Source organism: Symphodus melops (genome assembly GCF_947650265.1).
Source record: "Symphodus melops genome assembly, chromosome: 17".
In the NCBI taxonomy this organism is placed as follows: domain Eukaryota; kingdom Metazoa; phylum Chordata; class Actinopteri; order Labriformes; family Labridae; genus Symphodus; species Symphodus melops.
The window spans coordinates 6,539,106-6,557,938 of NC_136707.1; the positions used below are offsets into that span (position 1 = coordinate 6,539,106).

Below are 18,833 nucleotides of genomic sequence, written 5' to 3' on the forward strand. Positions count from 1 at the left end.
CTTTCTCAGTCAATGATTTCCACCCACAGTGATGAATCCATGTCAGGCTTGGTAATGAGAAATGCTCAAAGTGGATTGGTTAAAAAGATGTCAAAAATATAGGAATGGGATTGGAATACAGACACAGTAGAATATGTTTTGTGGTACGTTGTGTGCGTTTAATGCTCTTCATTTTCAGCAAGACTTAAGTGGAAAAGTAATAAAATTGAGAATGCAAAAGATACAGGATAGATAGAGGGAGATTCTGTAGGGATAAGGGAGGGGGAGAGAGGGAGAAAAGGGGAGAGAGAAGAGAGAGGCACACACAGGCAGGAGGAGAGAGGGAGTAGAAACTGTTAAAACGTGTGTGTTCGTTGTTGCCAGTCTCAGCATCGCTCAGTTTGTGCAGGAGGCTGCAGCTCAGGATCTCCACTCCAGATATGATCTTCACACTTCTCAGTCGTTTCTCTCCAAGCTGGGATCCCTTCATTTGTTTGCTTGGATGTTAACAGTCTGCTGTGTATTCATGGATTTCTCCTACCACAACTAATCTGACTCAAACCCGGGATCGGTTCAAGAACAGACAGAAAAAAGGGGGGGTGCCCAGGTGATTTTTTTTAGGTTTTTGGAAGCTCCAGCTCATCCTGTGTTGGACATGGGACCGTGCGTCAGCAGAGAGGGATCTTGTGTCGGAGGTAGAGCATCTTCCTGAAGGAGGAGAAGCCCGTGTGCAGGAGTTCTTTTTTTATAGTATTGCTTTTTGCGACCGGGGAGGTGGAGCTGAGGGTTTTTACGCGCCGGAATGATGCGTCCCAATCGCGGCTTCATCCTACTCCTCCTCAATGGAACCGCTTGTTTGGTAAGAAAAGAGTAAAGTCACATTGCTAGCTGCACGCATCTTCTTGCAAATTACCTTTTTTTTTAATCGATGCAACACCTTCTACCTGCGCGACCGGGAATGACACGGTACCTGCACCCCATTTTCACCCAAAACTTCTAAACTCGCACATTTAAGTAGACATAACTGTGTTGTTTACAACATGCATAAATAAACATTGAAAGCTGTAATGATGCAGGTAATATGACGATGAAGACACGTACAGGTCGTTGGTGTCTCTCTCAGAGATGCAGAGATATTTCGAGTCTGCTTTGACCTGTACACTGCTTTAGATTTTTCTTTTTTGCAAACCTCTGTTTTATTTCAGCCATAATTGAGAATAATTAAGTCAATAACATTCCCTCTGAACCTAATCAGCTCAGGTACGGCAAGTTGACTATCACTATTCCCAGCGGACACTCGAGCTGACAGCGTGCGTAGTGCAAGGTGCCGCCGCTGTCCGTCATCAGTGTGCCCTGCGCTTTGCGCATAGCCACATCAGTGTTATAACTTATAATTCATCAACTTATTGAGTCCATTAAAAGTATGTAACGGCATGCTCAAGTTTTCTCCTAAATGATTACATTATAAATGCAAATAAATGAAAGCACAAGCGAAGGCAGCCGTCCATCTTAGGCAAAAGGCAAAGGCAAAACAAACAGTGCCAAAACATTGAAGAAAAAGAATGTCATAGCTTCGGTTTCATTTGTATTCAGTGAATCAAGTTTATTGGAGCTTGTCCCTGGGTAAATGACTGTCCGATATACAGCACAAGCCCATACATCTGGCTTAAAAAACACAATATTTCCATCAGCTATTTTTTACCAGCTTTTTTATGGCATTTAAGGCAGAGGATGGTGGGCTTTATCAAACATCTACCGAAAGATGGGAAGTTTTTTCTCCTCTGGTAAAGTCTTTATTCTGTTCTCTCCCCCTTTGGAGTTAGACTAGGTCAAATACAGAATTCATACTGTGGTGAAATACCCTTGAATTAAGTGATGCCCTCAGACCAGTATATATATATATATATATATATATATATATATATATACAAATAAACACAAATAAATACAGTTTCAATAGAAAAGGCAACTACCTAAATTTTAACACCCTCCTTTGGGCCCTCACTGACCTATAACACCAGATGTTGAGCTGTCTGTAGTCTTAATGAATACTTCCCACCGTTATGTAACCCTACAATCAAATTTGGATCAGCAGCTCCTCTTTCATGTTTGCCTGCAGTTTTATTAAAAAGCAGCCTTTAATGAGAAATCCGCTCTTGATTCACAGGAGAGAAAAACTGGAACATCCTTCTGCTCGGAAAGCCCGGGGCTGAGTAACACAGGGGCCCAGCTCCAAAAAAACCCCCCCAAAAAAACAAAGGATAAAAAGTACAGTCAGGAAATGTTAAAGTAAAGTTGTGTGCTTGTTTGATGCACCCGATTGTGTCTAGGTCCCTTCAAGGACGACCTTGTGCTTTTCATATGAAGGTATTATTGAGGTGCTCAGGATGAAGTAATGGCCCATTGGAGAGTGAAAGACTAAACACACACAGATTTATTTGACTGAGACGGAGCCCATTCAACAGATCTGCAAGGGAAGAAGAGACCACACGCTGATTTAAAATATGGGGGGATGAGCGCCTTTTCAGCCGTTGTATAACTAGATACAAGGGTTTGGGATAATAGGCTTAACACACACTCTTGTGTTGTCTGGGAGCATTTTTATGTGCTGCAGGGCTTCTAGTTGTAACATCGAAGGTCTGTGCCTAATGATAGTGAAATTAATTGGGGTTTTCTCTCTCTGCATACCATGCAGCTCTAAAAAAAAAGCGTACTTCACGTCCCTCAGCAAGAGATTCTGGGTAATTCATTAGCCCCGCGACATTGATAAATTATACAGCAATTAATAAATGAACTAACTTTTTATTATGGAACAGAGCAATGATTAATAATCACATAAGCCGACTATGCATTAAAATCCAATCTGGATTATTTTGGTTGTAATAGAGGCCGCAGGTCTCGAGGGGCCTTTTTCCAACGACTCCTCATACAGTCGACTGTTAGCACAGGGTGCCGCTCTGCCTGCTCTATGGGTGATGAATGATCTGTCTCAGTTGTTAATTATTCTGATTCCAATGGAGGCTTATGAATAGTAATAAACCATCTCAATTGTATAATTGACTGCTTGAGAAGTTATGTTTTGGAGTTATTTTTCATCTCTTCGAGCTGGATTTGTTTCAGTGAACCAAGTCGCTGATATAAAGTGAATCATTTGTGGAGGAGCTTTTAACTCAAATGGGCTTTTGGTTGAGTTTCAGTTGTTGGAAGATGGAAAAAATGTTTTTTGGGCAATTTATGAATGAAAAGGTCTGACCATTATTGATGATTATCTTTCCTTACAGTTGATAAAGTTTAAAACATGTCTTCATAAGGCCATCACTAACAGACACGCTAAACTGAGGAGAGACAGGTGCCTTTATGAGATAAGTTCACATGCTGAAAACAGACAGAGCAGGTGCAGAGAGGTGTGAAGGCAAAGCAAGTGTGAGTCAGTGAGAGAGGTAAAGATAAAGCTGATATGGAGCTAAAAAAAAACAAAACAAGTTAAACATCTGCCTCATTGACAGTCATGACACATTCTTTCTTCCTTCTGCTCAAAATCATCCAAGAAAATACGCCTAATCCACGCATAATTACTACTGCAGTACAGCACAAGATCGACAATCTGAATCCTGAAGAGCAGTTGGTGAAGTCTTGCAGGGATAAGGTGAACAAAATGTTTAATAATCGGAATAACTATTAAATGAAGAATGAAGTGACCCTGAACAGAGCACTGAACTTGTCTGCTTCAGCGAACTGCACTCCCCTCCTCCCCCCTCAATTACTCCAAATCACGCCACTTTACCTTGGAGTAAAGGTTTGCGCTTCATCAATGTCTGGATAAAGTGTTGTTTGCTATTTCTCAAAAAAGAGTGCACAAGGTGGAATTAATGTTTGCAAAAAATATACATGATCGCACTAAAAAAAAAATAAAAATAAATAAAAAGCATCTTTTCACGTTTGTGCGGTTTTATGGCCTTGCTTGTCCTGTAACCTTCATGTGAAGCCCGGTCCTCCGTGCACACTCACTGTTTCTCTTTCACTACAGAATTTTCTAGAACAGATGAGCCCCAGGTAGCCCCCGCGTGGCCGTGAGAGACACGCAGGCTTTATGCTCCTGTGATTGTTTTCGGTCAAGATGCAGAAATGGTCGTCATGCTTGCTAGTTTGAATTTCACCTCTGCTTGCTCTTTTTTTTTACGCTGAATTAATTCCTGGAAAAGAATCAAACACATTGACCAAGGTTTATGCTCTACTCTCATTACTTTGAATGTAGGTAATGTACAAATCAAGAAAACGCAAAGCTTGTGCAAATCAGCACTGAAACACACGTTCAACTTTTTACTGCCATCCTTCATTTGACTTTGCTGTCAGCAAGGAAAGTCATTTGTTGAAGCTCAGCGTGTCAATTAAAAACAAAAGAATATTCTTACACTCACAAAGAAGCGATTGTGATGAGGCTGCACAGAAAGCACAACAGTGATGGATCATAACAGCACAACAACAACAACTGAGACTCAGAAAGGCATTCAAATCTTAAACTACTCTGTGACGACACAAAACTGCAAGATTATCAAAAAGAGGTCATTCTAACTACATCAGACTCCTATAGTTTTGTTGTTGGCCTGTCACAATCTCTCACATTTATGTTTCTTAGATACCTGTCCTCCTCGCAGGGTCGCTGACCTTGTCCAGCAAGATTCTTCCCCAGCTGAGCGGAGATACCACCTCGAATCCTGAGAAAACAAATAGGAAAAACCTTCCCCGTCTCACACAGCACATATTGCACGCAGACGCAAATGTGATCTAGCAGCCGCAGAGTGAATGCTAATTTTTTTTTTCTTCTTCTTCTTTTTGGGCGTTCTCACTCTCTGGAGTCTTCCTCTCTCTCCCATCATCGTTGCAATCGGCCTGTCAGAGCTCATAAGCTTCCCATCTCTTCCTTACGCCCCCCCCCCCCATACACACACAACGCAGACAAATTCAAAAGTCATTCATAGATGTCGAATTTCAATCAAGAAGAAGAGCTATGAGAGCAACAAAAAAAATGGTTTATTGTACGGGGGACCTGGCTTTCCCTGAGAGTTGAGAAAGAATCATAACGGCTCCCCTCGTGTGGGAGTCATGTTGTGACTTCCTCTCAATCAGATGCAGAATAAGATGCTTTATTGCTTGTTTAAATAACATGAAACACCACGCTAAATACAATTATTACAATCGTGAAACTTTCATTCGATTGTAAGAAAACGCCTTTCATTTTACTTGACGGTATGAGAGTGTAATTGTGCTGATGAAGTCTGTGCTCCAGAGAGACAAGGTGATGGTGATGCAGACTAACTGCAGCATCGCTTGGATGAGTAAACAATTGTTGTTAAAATTTGATCCTTCTCCCCTCCTCCTGTTGTGTATGACAGAAGCCACATTACGGCCAAAGGTCATTAAAAAACAAACATTTATCAGCATGCTTGTACACTTAATATAAATATACGCCTAGTAGGACAACTCCTGGCATATGATGCTTCTAACTGATAGCAGCATAATATTCATTCAGGCTATGTTAGGTCTGTCCAATAAATTGTGACGTTATCAGGATTGTAAGATAGCACTAATAGCAATATCCATTTCACAGAATGCAAATGCTTTGACAAAGGCAACACATTTAAAACAGTAAAGCAACTCCAAATGGTTTATGTAAGCACGTAAAGGGCAACAAGGTCAAATGTTGTAGGAAGATAAGTTGAATAAGTGAAGTTTAGAACACAATAGAGCTGGAGATGAGTCCAAGCTGAAAAATTCATGCTCTGCCAAACCTCAACGAATGCCCGGCCTTGTGAAAGATAAACTGATCAGCACTGCCGATCATCAATTATATGTTGATTGTAATGTGTCCTTGGAATCCTAATATTCATCTTTTCAGTGTGGTTAAGGACTACTTTTGACTATAGTTACTTTTTTAGAGTTCAAATACACAGCCAATGATCAAACACGAAACCAACCATCATGAACATGAATCCAATACATGACCCTGAAGAAGCAGCGGATGAGCAGCGCTAGACCTGCCTGTTCTGTAAAACAGATTGAGTTATTCAGGACCACAGCGAGAAGGACCCCAGAGGTTCACCTCAGCCGGGAACCCCCGCCTCCCCCTTGTCTTCAACATCTCCCTCCCTCTCCTCCTCCCCCTCACCCCCCCTCCCCCACAGGCTCCCGGCAGACAGAGAAGGAGTCGTAGAGAGACAGACAGAGAGAAAGCATGCTCCCTGACACACTGACAGCCCTTCATATTGAAGCGCCGAGCTGTCCTGAGACGGAATACTCTGTCTGCTCCGAACGCTGCACAATTTACTGTGGCACTGCTCCCTATAAGACAGCAAGGGAGACAGAGTAAATCCTGGAAAAAAAAAAAAAAAAGAATATGTAGGTTTCTCTGCTGGTTTCCGATAGTGAAGGGTGGATTACAGAGCACAGCTTAAAGAAAAATGACTCGTAGCCTTGGGTGGAATGAGTGGGTGTAACTCCCGAGGGATCCAGATAAAGATGCGCTTGACTTTCACACAGAGGAATAACTAAGGATGGAAAAAAAATCCATAACAGATGTTTTGATTTTCACAGAGCTTCTACAAGAACTGACAATAGTAAAAGTTTTTTTCTGCTGCAGTAAGAAAACGTTATAGACAGTGTCAATATAGAGAGACGTTTTTTATCGTTTTAAGATCTGAAAGCATCGAAAACAATCTAAGAAGAAGGCGATATGGGAGCAGGGGAGGTTGGCTTTATTAAAAGGGGGTGAACACCAGGCTGTCAATGAGTTTTTCTGATGCCGCAGGCCCCTGTGGTTCACGTTGACCTCAAAGCGGTGTGGCTGCAGCCGCTGGATAAAACACCAGAGCTAAAGCCCATTTATATTCTCAATTCTCTTACAATCTGTAAACAGTCTGTTCTGCGTGAATGAACATAGAGTGTGCAGTTCACCAGCGTGCTGCCCGGTGAGGCTTCAGTGATTTTCAGGGTCAGGGTGGTGCACATGTCCAGACGAGGCACGCTGAGGGTCCTTACGGGGGGATTCCAATTAAAGCGCTGCAAAAGCCCCAAAGATCAGGGATTTTGGCTGGGCTTGAAAGCAGAACGTTTTAAGGAAAAGGATAATAGGAACATTTTCCTTTTTGCAGCGAACATGGATTTCTGTATTGATTTGAAAATGCGGCGTGGCAGAATATAGGACAGCAATGACTGGCAATTATTTCAACCTTTATTACCTCAGGAAATGTCAGTATGAGCAGTGGTGCGATTGTTTACGGCCCGAATCACATTGACCCCGTTAAGATTTCTGGTGTTTTCAATTAGTGAGAAGTTTGATGACCTATAGCACAACATTGAATTTTAGTTAGTTCATTAAAAAATACAGAAGTGTTTTAGAGTGTCCCAAACGATAAAGTTCTCTGTCGCCTCGACATTTAAGGTCTAGTGAGCTTTGGATAATCTCTGCTTCATAGTTAGGTTGTGGAAAAACTATCAAAAACATTTACTGTTTTCACTTGACGGGCATTCCTCTCTGACCACATAGTCAAGGTGAGAAGCTCAAAAACCACTTTTTTTCTTATTGTGTCTTGGAACCACTTTCACTCAAACAGAAATGAACTCGTACTTGGCTGAATGGCAACATTAGCTGTTGTCAACATTAATGTCTTATCGGATACTGATATATCTAAAAGTTGTGAAATGGTCATAACTGGGTAGATTTCTCAATTTTAAAAAGTGAATTACAGCTTTGAAAATAGTAGGCTTCATATATTCATAATGCTTCGTTTAAGCTTCCCGTCCTGTGTCTTAAATCAGAGGTAATTGGCCGCAATGAGAATATGTTCAATGATCATCTGCTCTTACAAGTTACTTCAAGTCATTTAAACAAATATAGTGATCTCTTTGGAAAGGGCATATTTGAAAAGTTGGGAAATTTAAAAGCTCACGCCTAGCAGCTTCTCTGGTGTCTTATCATCCAGTTGAGCTGGACTGTGGTTCACACCTGCTGGCAGGAGGCGTTTGGGACATTTAACATGTGAGCACTTGTGATCAGATTTCACTTTGTTGCTCACACGGTTTTATCTGTGAAAGACTTCAGCTCGGCAGGAAAAAAAAAAAGTTCGACACAGAGAAGGTGCTCGCTGTGACACTTTCTACTGCTGTCCTAGCCGTGTGGCAGCAGTGGATGTGTTTGGAGGCTTTGTACTCTGAATGCAACCTGTGATGTTAGATGGAGCTTCAAAGCAATCGAGGATGCGCTCGTGCTCGCCATACAAATGGAGACACATCTGGCAGGCATGTAAATGTCGCCAACGTGACTGGGTCTCAAAGTATTCTGGGTACAATCACATCTGTATTCTCCTAATGGAGTATTATTTCCCTTTTACTTATGCATAAGTGTGAACTGTGCCCTTTTACACAATTACACCGTTTCTGGCAGCTGCAAAATCAAACCATTGTCTTGGTTTGACTGTCTTGCATCTTTACTTGCTAAATTAAAGTAAACGTGTTGCTCAAGCAGTTATTAATGAGAAAGAAGGAATAGCTCAACTGCTTTTTGGTTTAGGTTTGAAATAATAACTCGAGCTGAAACTATAAATCAGGCTACAGCCATTGATCAGGCAGCATTCACGTGAACCTTCATAAGACAGTAGAGAGTCCTTCCAGCTTTTACTAGACAGGTGTGAATACTGTTTCAGCACTGTAATCAGCTCCGTCCCATCAGCCCTCGTTCTTCTCCTCACTCTCGCCAAGAGAAAAAAAAACACCCCTGCCTCCCCCTCTTCACCTTCCCTGCAACTTGTCAATATCTTATAATGTAAAAATTTGATAGCCAATTCAGAGCCCGGCTTCTCTCTGAGCATACAAAATGAGCCCATGAATCCACAGGGACCGCACACGTGAATCTGTCCAAATGGAGCTGAATGCAGCACGAGGACACTGAAATAAAAGAATAGATTGTGAGTTAAGAGTTTAGAATAAAAAAGAGTCGGTGATAGTGCTCACCCACCGCAGATCTGAGCTCCGATGACCCCCAAGAAGAAGGAGTAAATTATTCATTAAGAGTCAAATGGCTTGTTTCTTGTGAAATTACCTTTCTCTCCCTCACCTCCTCCTGGATCCACACTAGCCAGAAGAATAATTAGTTATAAGGCCACCGCCATTTTCAGACTTTAATCATGTAACAGAGAAGTCTCCTGCAGTGAGCATATTAGATCTGGAGACGTGCAGAGGAGACAGATAAAAAAAATAGATAGATAGCATTGACGAACACTTAAATCGGAGATGCCTGGGTTCTTTAATTAAAAATTGATGTCCTATTAGAGATGAAGATTTCAACTCAACAGTCTGAGGAAATGGAGTGCTTATTGAACTTGTTAGCTGGCAGGATGAGCACATGCTTTCAGGCCCGCTGGGTGGCTCTATAGACGGGTTCCCTGTGTTAAATCAATCAGACAATCAATCACGTTACTTTAGCCAAGATCAAGAATCCATTAAAACACTATTTCATAACACATAACATGGTAGAGACATAAATACACATCACAAAGTGAATCTCTGTTTGGTTATTTAGGAGTTAAGTTATGACTGTTGTTTAAATGTATCGTTAAATGTAGTGATTTCATGCACATATATATATATACAAGATAATGACGACTAAGCTCAAGGTGAACTCTTGTTTTAGCTTCAGACACGAAGCTACTGGGTAAAAGTTTGGTTTGTTAACTCCTCATAATTATATAGCCTTGGGCACATCTTTTTTTGTGCCATTGCTGTTTTCGAGTGTTCCAAATGAGGAAAAAGCATACGAGGGAGCATGCAATGAAATGAGGGACAAAACAGCACCCAGCTTATTTTTGCCTATCGAGCACCGCCTTGTTTGTTCGGATGGCCCCGCCGCTTCTCGTTATAAATCTTTGAACTCTTCAGAAAGGCATTCGTGTTGTCACAATAGCTCTTTTTCATCCAACTAATCATGTGGAGTAAGGACTCCTCACCCTGGTAACCAGGACAATGGCTACATATGGCCTGTCCTTTCCAGAAAATTCTACTTCCATATACGCTCTGATGCTGCAGACAGCTCAGCCTATTGTAAACTCTGGACAAACAACACATCTGCATTCAAAAGCTTTCGTGTTGGCTTAAACCAAAGAAGATCTAAGCTGATACTGATGTATCATGTAATTAATGTTGTGGTTCCATCGAAGATATAGTCCCCGGCTTTAGAATAGCTGCAAACCCTTTATGTGTTTTTAGGAACATAAAGCTTTACAGTAAGTCTTGAGGTGTGGGTCCTATTTGGAAATATAACCTACTTTTTTTGGTGGAGACACTCGTTGTTTTTTTACCCGTCCCCTGCTTCTCAAACAGTTATGGCTCAGATTCCAGTTAAGTGGCTCCCTGATCTCTGTGCTACAGTATGGCCATAGTGTTCTTGAGTCACCAGGGGCAGTGGGGTTAAAACGTTGTACCTGTCACTGTAACAGGCTGATTATTGCCTGTGGAGCTGGCAGGCTTGTGCGGATGGCTCCCCTCCCTGCGTCCCCTGCTGGGAGAGAGGCCTGGGGCCTGTGCTCACTGAGGCTGAATGACTCACAATTACCACAGCGACGGAGCCCGCAGCCACCTCCCATCCTCTCCAGCCGTTTCACTGACTCACTTAGCGCACATGACAAATGACAAAATCACCCTGAACCTCCGCCCCCTCTCTCAGACCCGATTGCCCATCGCCCACACTTTGCCTTCAGTACTTAAAGCTGGGATGCATCTTGCCAAGCTTCATGAAACAAAACAAACTTAGTCGCCTGCAACTTGTTGTAGCCTTTCAAAGAAACACTCCGCCATGTAAGTCTATGGAGATGGCGAATATTTGAGTGTGACCCAGTGCACAGCATACCCTTGACATTACTGCAGAAACACCTTGCTGTTACACATTTTGGAAACTCATTAAAACACTTCTTTAATGTTACAATGCTGGCGACTGAAAAAAAAAAAAAACAATATTTGTGGTGCACCATCAAAGGATGACTTCTTGCACTGTATTTTTAATATTAAAGAGTGAGTGGCAAAAATACCCAAAGCAGATATGATATCACTCAGCTGTTAACAATACAGTCTGTTTCTATGCATGGTAATATATGAAAATACACCACTAAAATGAATTCATCTTTTGGGAGTTTGAAGGAAACAGTGGACTCGAGGGTGCTTCAACACTAATTTCAACCTGCTTACATTGCAAAAGTCAAAGCTGGCTGATAGTTCAATCTTACACCTCATATACTCTCCTAGTTAAACGCAGAGTGGCGAGAGAGCTGTAGCAGTTTGCAGATTTTCAGAATGGAGCAGAGAAGTAGAGATGGTTGTAATATTTAATGATGACAAAATGTTGCCTGCTGCTGTAAAATTCTTGACCTCTGTGACCTTCACAATGCATTGCTGAGCAGATCGCCTCGTGTTGAAAAACATGCAGATGGTGTGTGAAAAATGACTCCACAGTCTACTTATTACATGGAGCTGAACAAAAAGAAATAAAGCACACAAGTATTTAAAAGCAAAGTGGAGGTTTCGACATCCACACTGCATGTCATTTGTAATTGTTTTATTTCTTCATTTCCTCAGAGCCGTTTTAAGCTCATTTGTCTTTGACAATGACACTGCTCACTGAATCTGACTCCGCCAGCTAGACGCTTAAATATTCTGTGTAACAATAGCACAATGCTCACACAATCCCTTCATTTCTGCTCCTGCAGCTGAGCCGCAGATAGACAGGAACGCCTGGTTCAGTATGTCAGTTACAACAAAGGAAACTGCATTATGTTTTTTGCTATGACACAGATTTATTGCCGTCTTTGGGTGACTTAAGACGAGGAGTGTCACTGTTGATGAAGTGGAAAAGTTATGAGGGTTTTTGAAGTAAGGGGGAGTTTGAGAGAAATCGAGAGCGAAATATTTTTTCGTGAATCCTAAAGGGGCTTTTTGTAGGACACCACAGGGGCTCTTATGCTAGCAGAGAGCTACCCTCTGTGCCCAGCAGCTGCCAGCTCAGTGAGCAAGAGAAATCAAACACAGACTAGTCCTCTATAAGCACCATGGGGAAGGATTTATCTGTCATTAAAGTTATCCTTTATGTCCTTAGCTCAAACTCTCAGGAAAAAACCCAAACAAATATAAAGGCTTAAAATAAATATGTCTCAAGCTTCAAATTGTGTGCTTCATTACTGACTCTGGTAGTCTAGTTTTGCATTAGAAAGGTAACTAGAGCAATGGGTCCATGGTCTCTGAGGTTTAAAAGAAAAAAAAAAAAGATCAGATTAAGGGAAAAATTGACCCTTCTCATATGAGTCCAAACACCAAACCGCAACCACCTCAGCGGGAAAACCCTTCGCACAGGCAGCTGAAATGTGATCCACGTTGTTATGGAAGGAAATGCACGTTTTTGTTTTTTTTCCCGGGGACAGAAAATCAATATTGCTGACTGACTGCCGAGCAAGTGAACAAATCTGAGTGAGCTTGAAAAACCTGCATAAATGGAATAAAAATGAGTCAGACTTAATAATCCAGACTAAGCCTGTGTAAGGAAGCCCTGGCAGTCAAAACAGTAGATGGATCACAGCACAGACAGAAATGCATGCATTATGCATGGCTGTAAAATCTCCCTGGGTATAGTGCACGCTAGACACAGATACACATCTTTCCTTTCACGTTTGCATCACTTATTGTTCACGTTTACTACAGCTTTAAATACATAACTGGCATGTGTGTGCGTGTGTGCGCTTTCCCCAATGTCAAATTCAAAAGGACAGAACAATACTTCCATGGAACATTCAACATAATCTGCTAATAACATACTGTATTATTACTGTTGAGTACTTACTCATTACTTCTATTTCACACTCACACACGCAAGGCCACTTCTCCCCCAAGCATTGAGACCAACTCAACAGAGCTGCAGTAATAAAAAGCTGTGTTTTAAAACACAGAACACAGCTATATCTACTTTGTACTTCACGTTTCTTCATTAAAGAACAGTTTCTCTCCAGTTAGAAGATCTTCAAGTGACCTTTTCTGACTTTGTTCCAGGAAAAAAGGAGATTCAAGAGAAGAAAAAAAACATTGAAATTGCACTTTTAAAGCCCCAATTCTGCTCTTTTTGTTACATTAAAACTCTTTAAAGTGCATCTGTTTACTTCTAACCTCCGCTGTCAGAGAAACAACTTTATAAAGCATCTCTTAATGATAGTGCTTTATTGTTATAGAGTAGTACAGCCTTTGAAAAATTGTCCTCCCTTAGAAATATTGATTAAACTGCCCAGACGCCACCCAGGTATAACACACTTTGCGTGGATTGTGTTTTGGCGTGGATTTTCTGTTTGAATCTGTTCTTTGATCCCACTGGCTCCAGCAGTAGTTTGAAGGAGGCATATGAGCCCATTACTGGGGGGCTTAGGGAATTACATCGGCTTTGTGAAGACCAGACATAAAGGAGTATTTTCTCCCACAGCAGAGGTAAACAAAAGAATGTAATAATAGAAATACCTGAAAAATATCAGCCTATATAAAACATTGATAGAATGTCAGGACTACTACTAGTAGAGGACTGAAAGGTAAATTAAGTATTGATTAGACCTTTAATTTCTTTTCTGTCCACTTTTCTTTCCACCTTGCTAATAACTGCCTACTTTCTTTTTCTGTTTTCTTCTTCCATTCCCTTCCTCCACCACCCACACACTTCAGGTGGCCCTTAGTCAAGAAGACGACTCCGCTAGCCCCAAGAGCTCTTCAGACGACTCCTCCAAGACGGTGGGCCTCCTGAGTGGGCAGACTCCACTCTCGCCCCTGAGCCGCTGGATGCTTCACAGTAAGAGCAGAGCGGCTAACACAACTTCTCTGGAGCTCCCCTACCGGTCACCGGTCCCTTTTTCCAAACAGGAGTTTTCCAAACAGGAGTTCTGGGAGATGTTGGGCAGCGACCTGCTCAAACCAGATGCTTCCAGCTCTAGAGTCAAACGGCGACCAATCGTCAAGACTGGCAAGTTCAAGAAGATGTTTGGCTGGGGAGACTTCTACTCCAACATCAAGACGGTGAGGCTAAATCTGCTGATCACCGGCAAGATTGTGGATCATGGCAACGGCACATTCAGCGTCTACTTCCGACACAACTCCACAGGCCAGGGAAACATCTCAGTGAGCCTGGTGCCACCCGTCAAGGCGGTTGAGTTCGACCTGGAGCGCCAGAGCGTGGTCTACCCAAAGGACTCAAAGATCTTCAACTGCCGCGTTGACTATGAAAAGGTGGATCGCAGCAAGCGCACGTCGCTGTGCAACTATGACCCCTCCAAAACCTGCTTTCAGGAGCAGATCCAGAGCCACGTGTCCTGGATCTGCTCCAAGCCTTTTAAGGTTATCTGCATCTACATTTCCTTCTACAGTACGGACTACCGTCTGGTCCAGAAAGTCTGCCCGGACTACAACTACCACAATGAGATGCCCTATCTGCCCTCGGGTTAGAGTGCTTGTAGGGGGGTGAGGAGAGGTGGGAGAGGTGAAGAAAAAAAAGTGAGGGTGAGAAGAAGTGACTGCAACATAAGAGGAGGAAACGAGGGCTGGGAATCATCCTTAATGCCACGGTGGCAGAAGATACCTTAAAAAAAGCCCTTTTTGTAGCCTGACTTCTGTAAGATGTAAAAACATATATGCAAAACTAAAACTACCATATGCAGATGAAGAGGCATTTGGAATGCAAAACAGCAGCATTCATTAACTGGGACTGGTACTGAAATTCAAAAACCGCCAACACGCACATTCTTACCTCAATCCTGTTTCGTAATGCCAACTTTCTCGCCAGCTATTTCTCCCCTCCATTCAGTCATTTGTTAATGTTGAATGTTCTTGTAATCACCATTTTGCAAAGACACAAGGCAGTATTTACAGCAAAAGAACACTTTAACTTCTCTGATAAGGCTCACAAGAGAGTTGTGGACAAATCCAGACGTTATTGCAAACATCGCAACAGTACTTAACATTGTACACTGTGATGGCAAAGATGACTTTCAAATAGCACCCAAGGAATGTCCTCTTCCTCATACTGAGAGCAGATGAATGTAAAGTGCAAGCAGTCGCAGGATCTTTTGGGTCACACGTAAAGTATCCTATCACTGGGCATGCTTTCAACTGTTTTATTTCACATGTAAGCATCCCATCATGGCATTTTCACTGTGTAGTGTTGGACTTTGCAATCTGCCAAATCTAATTACATCATACTTCAAGCAAACAACCTTTATTATTATATACCTCGAAAAAGGAAAGTAGGAAGAAAAAAAACCCCCTAATACAATTGACGAAAAAAAACAAAAAAAAACGTGTTCAACAAAGATTTAGGAGTAGAGCTAAAGACAAGTTCAGTGCAAAGGAAATAACTAGATTCTGCACAGGGATAGAATTGGCCCTCCATACTTAAGAGAGAAAGGGGAGAGAGTGAGAGGTGGGGGAGAGAGATTCAGTGAGCTGTTTTAATTAAAGTGGAGAAGGAGATGTAGAGTATGCAGCTCCTTCTATTGTCCCCTCTGTATGAAAAAGATTACATTTTGTTGCCGTCAGGATTCCTGATTTCACGCCTTGATAACTTTGACTGTGTGCGGGAGATTGCTCTCTCCCGACAAATGCTGTGTTCACTAACGGCGTCCCGTTATCTTGCATAAATGAAAATATTATCATAATAATTGCATATAATTTAATCTCCTTTAGAACTAATTAAGGTTTCAACGAGAGGGTGAATTGTATTCCTAAAAATCAAGACAGTGGGTGGATAAGAGGACAATCAGAAGAATTGTTGCGAGGGATTTTTTTTTTTTTTTTTTTCGCTTTGAGCTGGCAGCCAAAGCAGAGTTAACTGCTCTCATTAAGATAAATGGCCACAGGCTGGCCCATCTCATGTTGCGTTCACAAATATTATCAGTGGAGAGGAGCTCACAATGGAGCTATGAAATAGGTAGGATGTGTGCCGAGAGGTTAACCCTGTCCTGCTTATAAGGACACAATGACTTTTCAGTTCATTAACGATGTTGCAAGACAGGTGTGAAGAGTCATTAACCGGCAAGATAAGATAACCGTTTTGATGCTAATTCGATATGATATCAGCGGATAAAGCCGATATCGAGCAGTGTTGTCTCAGGTGGGCGTTGAATTGCTGAAAAGTGAAAAGTGTCCTCCTGTGGGGGGAAGCATAAGGCCAGACATAAATGCATGGTCTCCGCTGCTCAGTGTGTGAGAGAGAGAGAGAGAGAGAGAGAAGAGTCGCTAAGAAGTCTAAAGATAGCAACAAAGACCTATGAATGCGATCATCAGAGCTCGGAGTTTTTAATTCACTCTTAAAGACGGGGGTAGCCACGAGCAATGGCAGCAGGGCACAGGCAATTCTGCCGGAGACTGACAGCACCTGCAGGAATGTAACATGCTGCTTATGTGGCTGAGTCAAACCTCTGCTCTCTCTTGTTATATTTCCTTCATGCATCCTGAAACATATCTGGCTCCTGGTTTTGTGCAAGTGTCTTGCAAACAGATTCGATTTTCTTAAAAAGGCAACCATCAATCAGAGCGCCGACTCCAAGAAAGCTTGTCGAGACACACTCTCATTTCTGCCATGTCACAGTACGTGATTATGCAGTATTTATTTGAAAGTCAACACAAAGAGTCCCAGTGCAACATGCAGTATACATATAGATGAGGAATTGGCAGCATCTGAAACCAACCTCATGAAACATGTCTAAGAATCGTTTCTTTTTCTGCTGGATGCATCGATTGCATATCCACCAGCACATGTGGAACAATGTCTCTTCTTCCATCCATCCCATGGGCGCGATGATTCTGAGCAGTAGTGTGTTCAATTGTGCCCAACTTTTTTACCTCAATTAGTTGTCAAATCTGAATATAAGTTCCAATTTTAATTACAGGGAAATTAACCTAAAAAAAAAAAACATCTGTAGTTTAAAGGCTAAGTGCACGCCTTCTAAAGAGTTCATCCATTTCCTCATCCTCCAGCTCCATCTGCCCCTTTCTTCTCGATACATCTGCCTGTTTCTCATCTATGTAGCATTTTTTTTCTGTCTTCTCTCCCCTGTCCCCTGTATGTGTAACCCGGTTGACTGACCCTCATACCCTCTCTGCGTCCCTTACCCTGGTATTGAACCCTGCTGTGGGTAGTTCCTCACCGCTGCCCCGCCCACCCTCCTGTGCACAGCACTGATCTGAGCTGGCTAATCTCTGTGAGCTTAACGCAGAGCACTGAGAACTACCCTCTCTTCTCCTCTTTCTATTTCTCTCTCCATCTGGATCCCATCAAACAAATGTGTGTGCAAACACAGTTTTAAGTTGTGCTGGTTTAGGTATTTTCCTCTCTCATGTTCAAAGCATCTTACATAAGCCCAGTGGATTGTGCAAACATGAGATCTCCTTGAGAGCATGCCAATGGACTGCCCAACACAGATGCACCCCAGTAACCTTAATACTCCCCTTCCTTTTATCACGCAGGGCATCCAGAGAGAAGCTGGATCCTCACACGTGTTGGAGTATTGAACTGATGTAGAAACAAGAAGCACACATGACGTGTGACGTTTCCGGAAGAATCCCTCACCCGGCTCCTTACCGATTCTCTCAGATTTACAGCAATACTCTCACCGAGACTCCACCCTCTCCGCCTCTCCAGGGCGACCTTAAAAAAAAGGCCAGAGTCAGTCATGTTGCTGTGGGGTGGACCATGTTGTTACTGTAGCAGCCTTACTGTTGACCCATCTAGTGCCAAGAGACATGTGGATATTTGGCCTTACAGACTGCTGGAGAACTCTGGTCCACTCAGCAAAGAATATTATCAAAACGGGACTGTCAAAAAGAAAAATCTACATACAGTATATATAGATATATATATAAAAAACTAAGAGTCCTCAGATCTGAATAAAGTTGTATTTAACTGTGGGTCATGAAGTGGAGGTCGTCTGTTTTATTTTTTAGTTCCTCATGGGTTTTGTTTTTCTATGTCATATTGATGATATACTGTATGGATGATATGATGGCATTTACTGTGGTTTTCAACATTCTAAAAATCAATAAAGTGCCAGAAAAAAACTACTTGAACCACTTCAATTGTGGAGATATAGACTTAAATATTATACCTGCTTGTGCTTTATGTGTAGGAAGAGTGTCAACAATGTTCAAGTCTCATTTTCCCCCCCCATATTTGCATACCCATACTGTGTGCGCCTACGGCAAAGAAAAGATGTGACAGTTTTTGGGTTTTTTTTTTTTTTGTGCCAAGGGCTCTGGCAGATATACATGCAGAGAGAGGAGAAACAGAAGGAGAGGGAAAAAAAGGAGCAGAGAGGGAAAATGGGGTTGAAAGAGAGAAGGGGAAGGAAATGTTTCAACTGGAAATGATGCTTGAACACAACTCGATTCCCTAATTAGCCTCCTCTCTCTTTTCCTCTCCCCGCTCTCTCACTCTTTGCTTTCTTTGTTGTTCGTCTCTGTGCTCCCTGTTCATTTAAGGATGTAACTGACATTAAATTCATTCTACTTCTTAATTAAATCGCAGACAACTGTTAACGAGGGGATGGGTTCAAACATTCAGCTCACAACATGCCTTTAAATAAGACAGATTACGGCATGGCTGGAGGCAAAGGCAGCCCTCCCCTCTCCCTGCCCCTTGTTCCCATAAAAGTGCTTCCTGCCTGGGGATAACCTTGCCGGAGATGATGAAAGGGAGGCAAATAAGTCAACACGGAGACAGAAGAATAGAAATCTAATTTGGAAGGAAGCTGGATTGAGGTTAATGTGAAATCTGTGTGAGCAGCAGAGTGGGTCAA

The 18,833-nt window shown here is 42.2% G+C and overlaps 1 protein-coding gene across 1 annotated transcript; it reads left to right on the plus strand.

Annotated features, from left to right (window-relative positions):
* Nucleotides 1-350: 350 nt before the first annotated feature.
* LOC306838173 (neurexophilin-1-like) lies at nucleotides 351-18,517 on the plus strand. The gene is made up of 2 exons (XM_079366189.1): nucleotides 351-838; nucleotides 13,714-18,517. Exons 1-2 carry the CDS (start codon nucleotides 782-784, stop codon nucleotides 14,485-14,487), a joined length of 831 nt encoding a protein of 276 aa, XP_079222315.1. The 5' UTR covers nucleotides 351-781; the 3' UTR covers nucleotides 14,488-18,517.
* The last annotated feature ends 316 nt before the right edge of the window (nucleotides 18,518-18,833 follow it).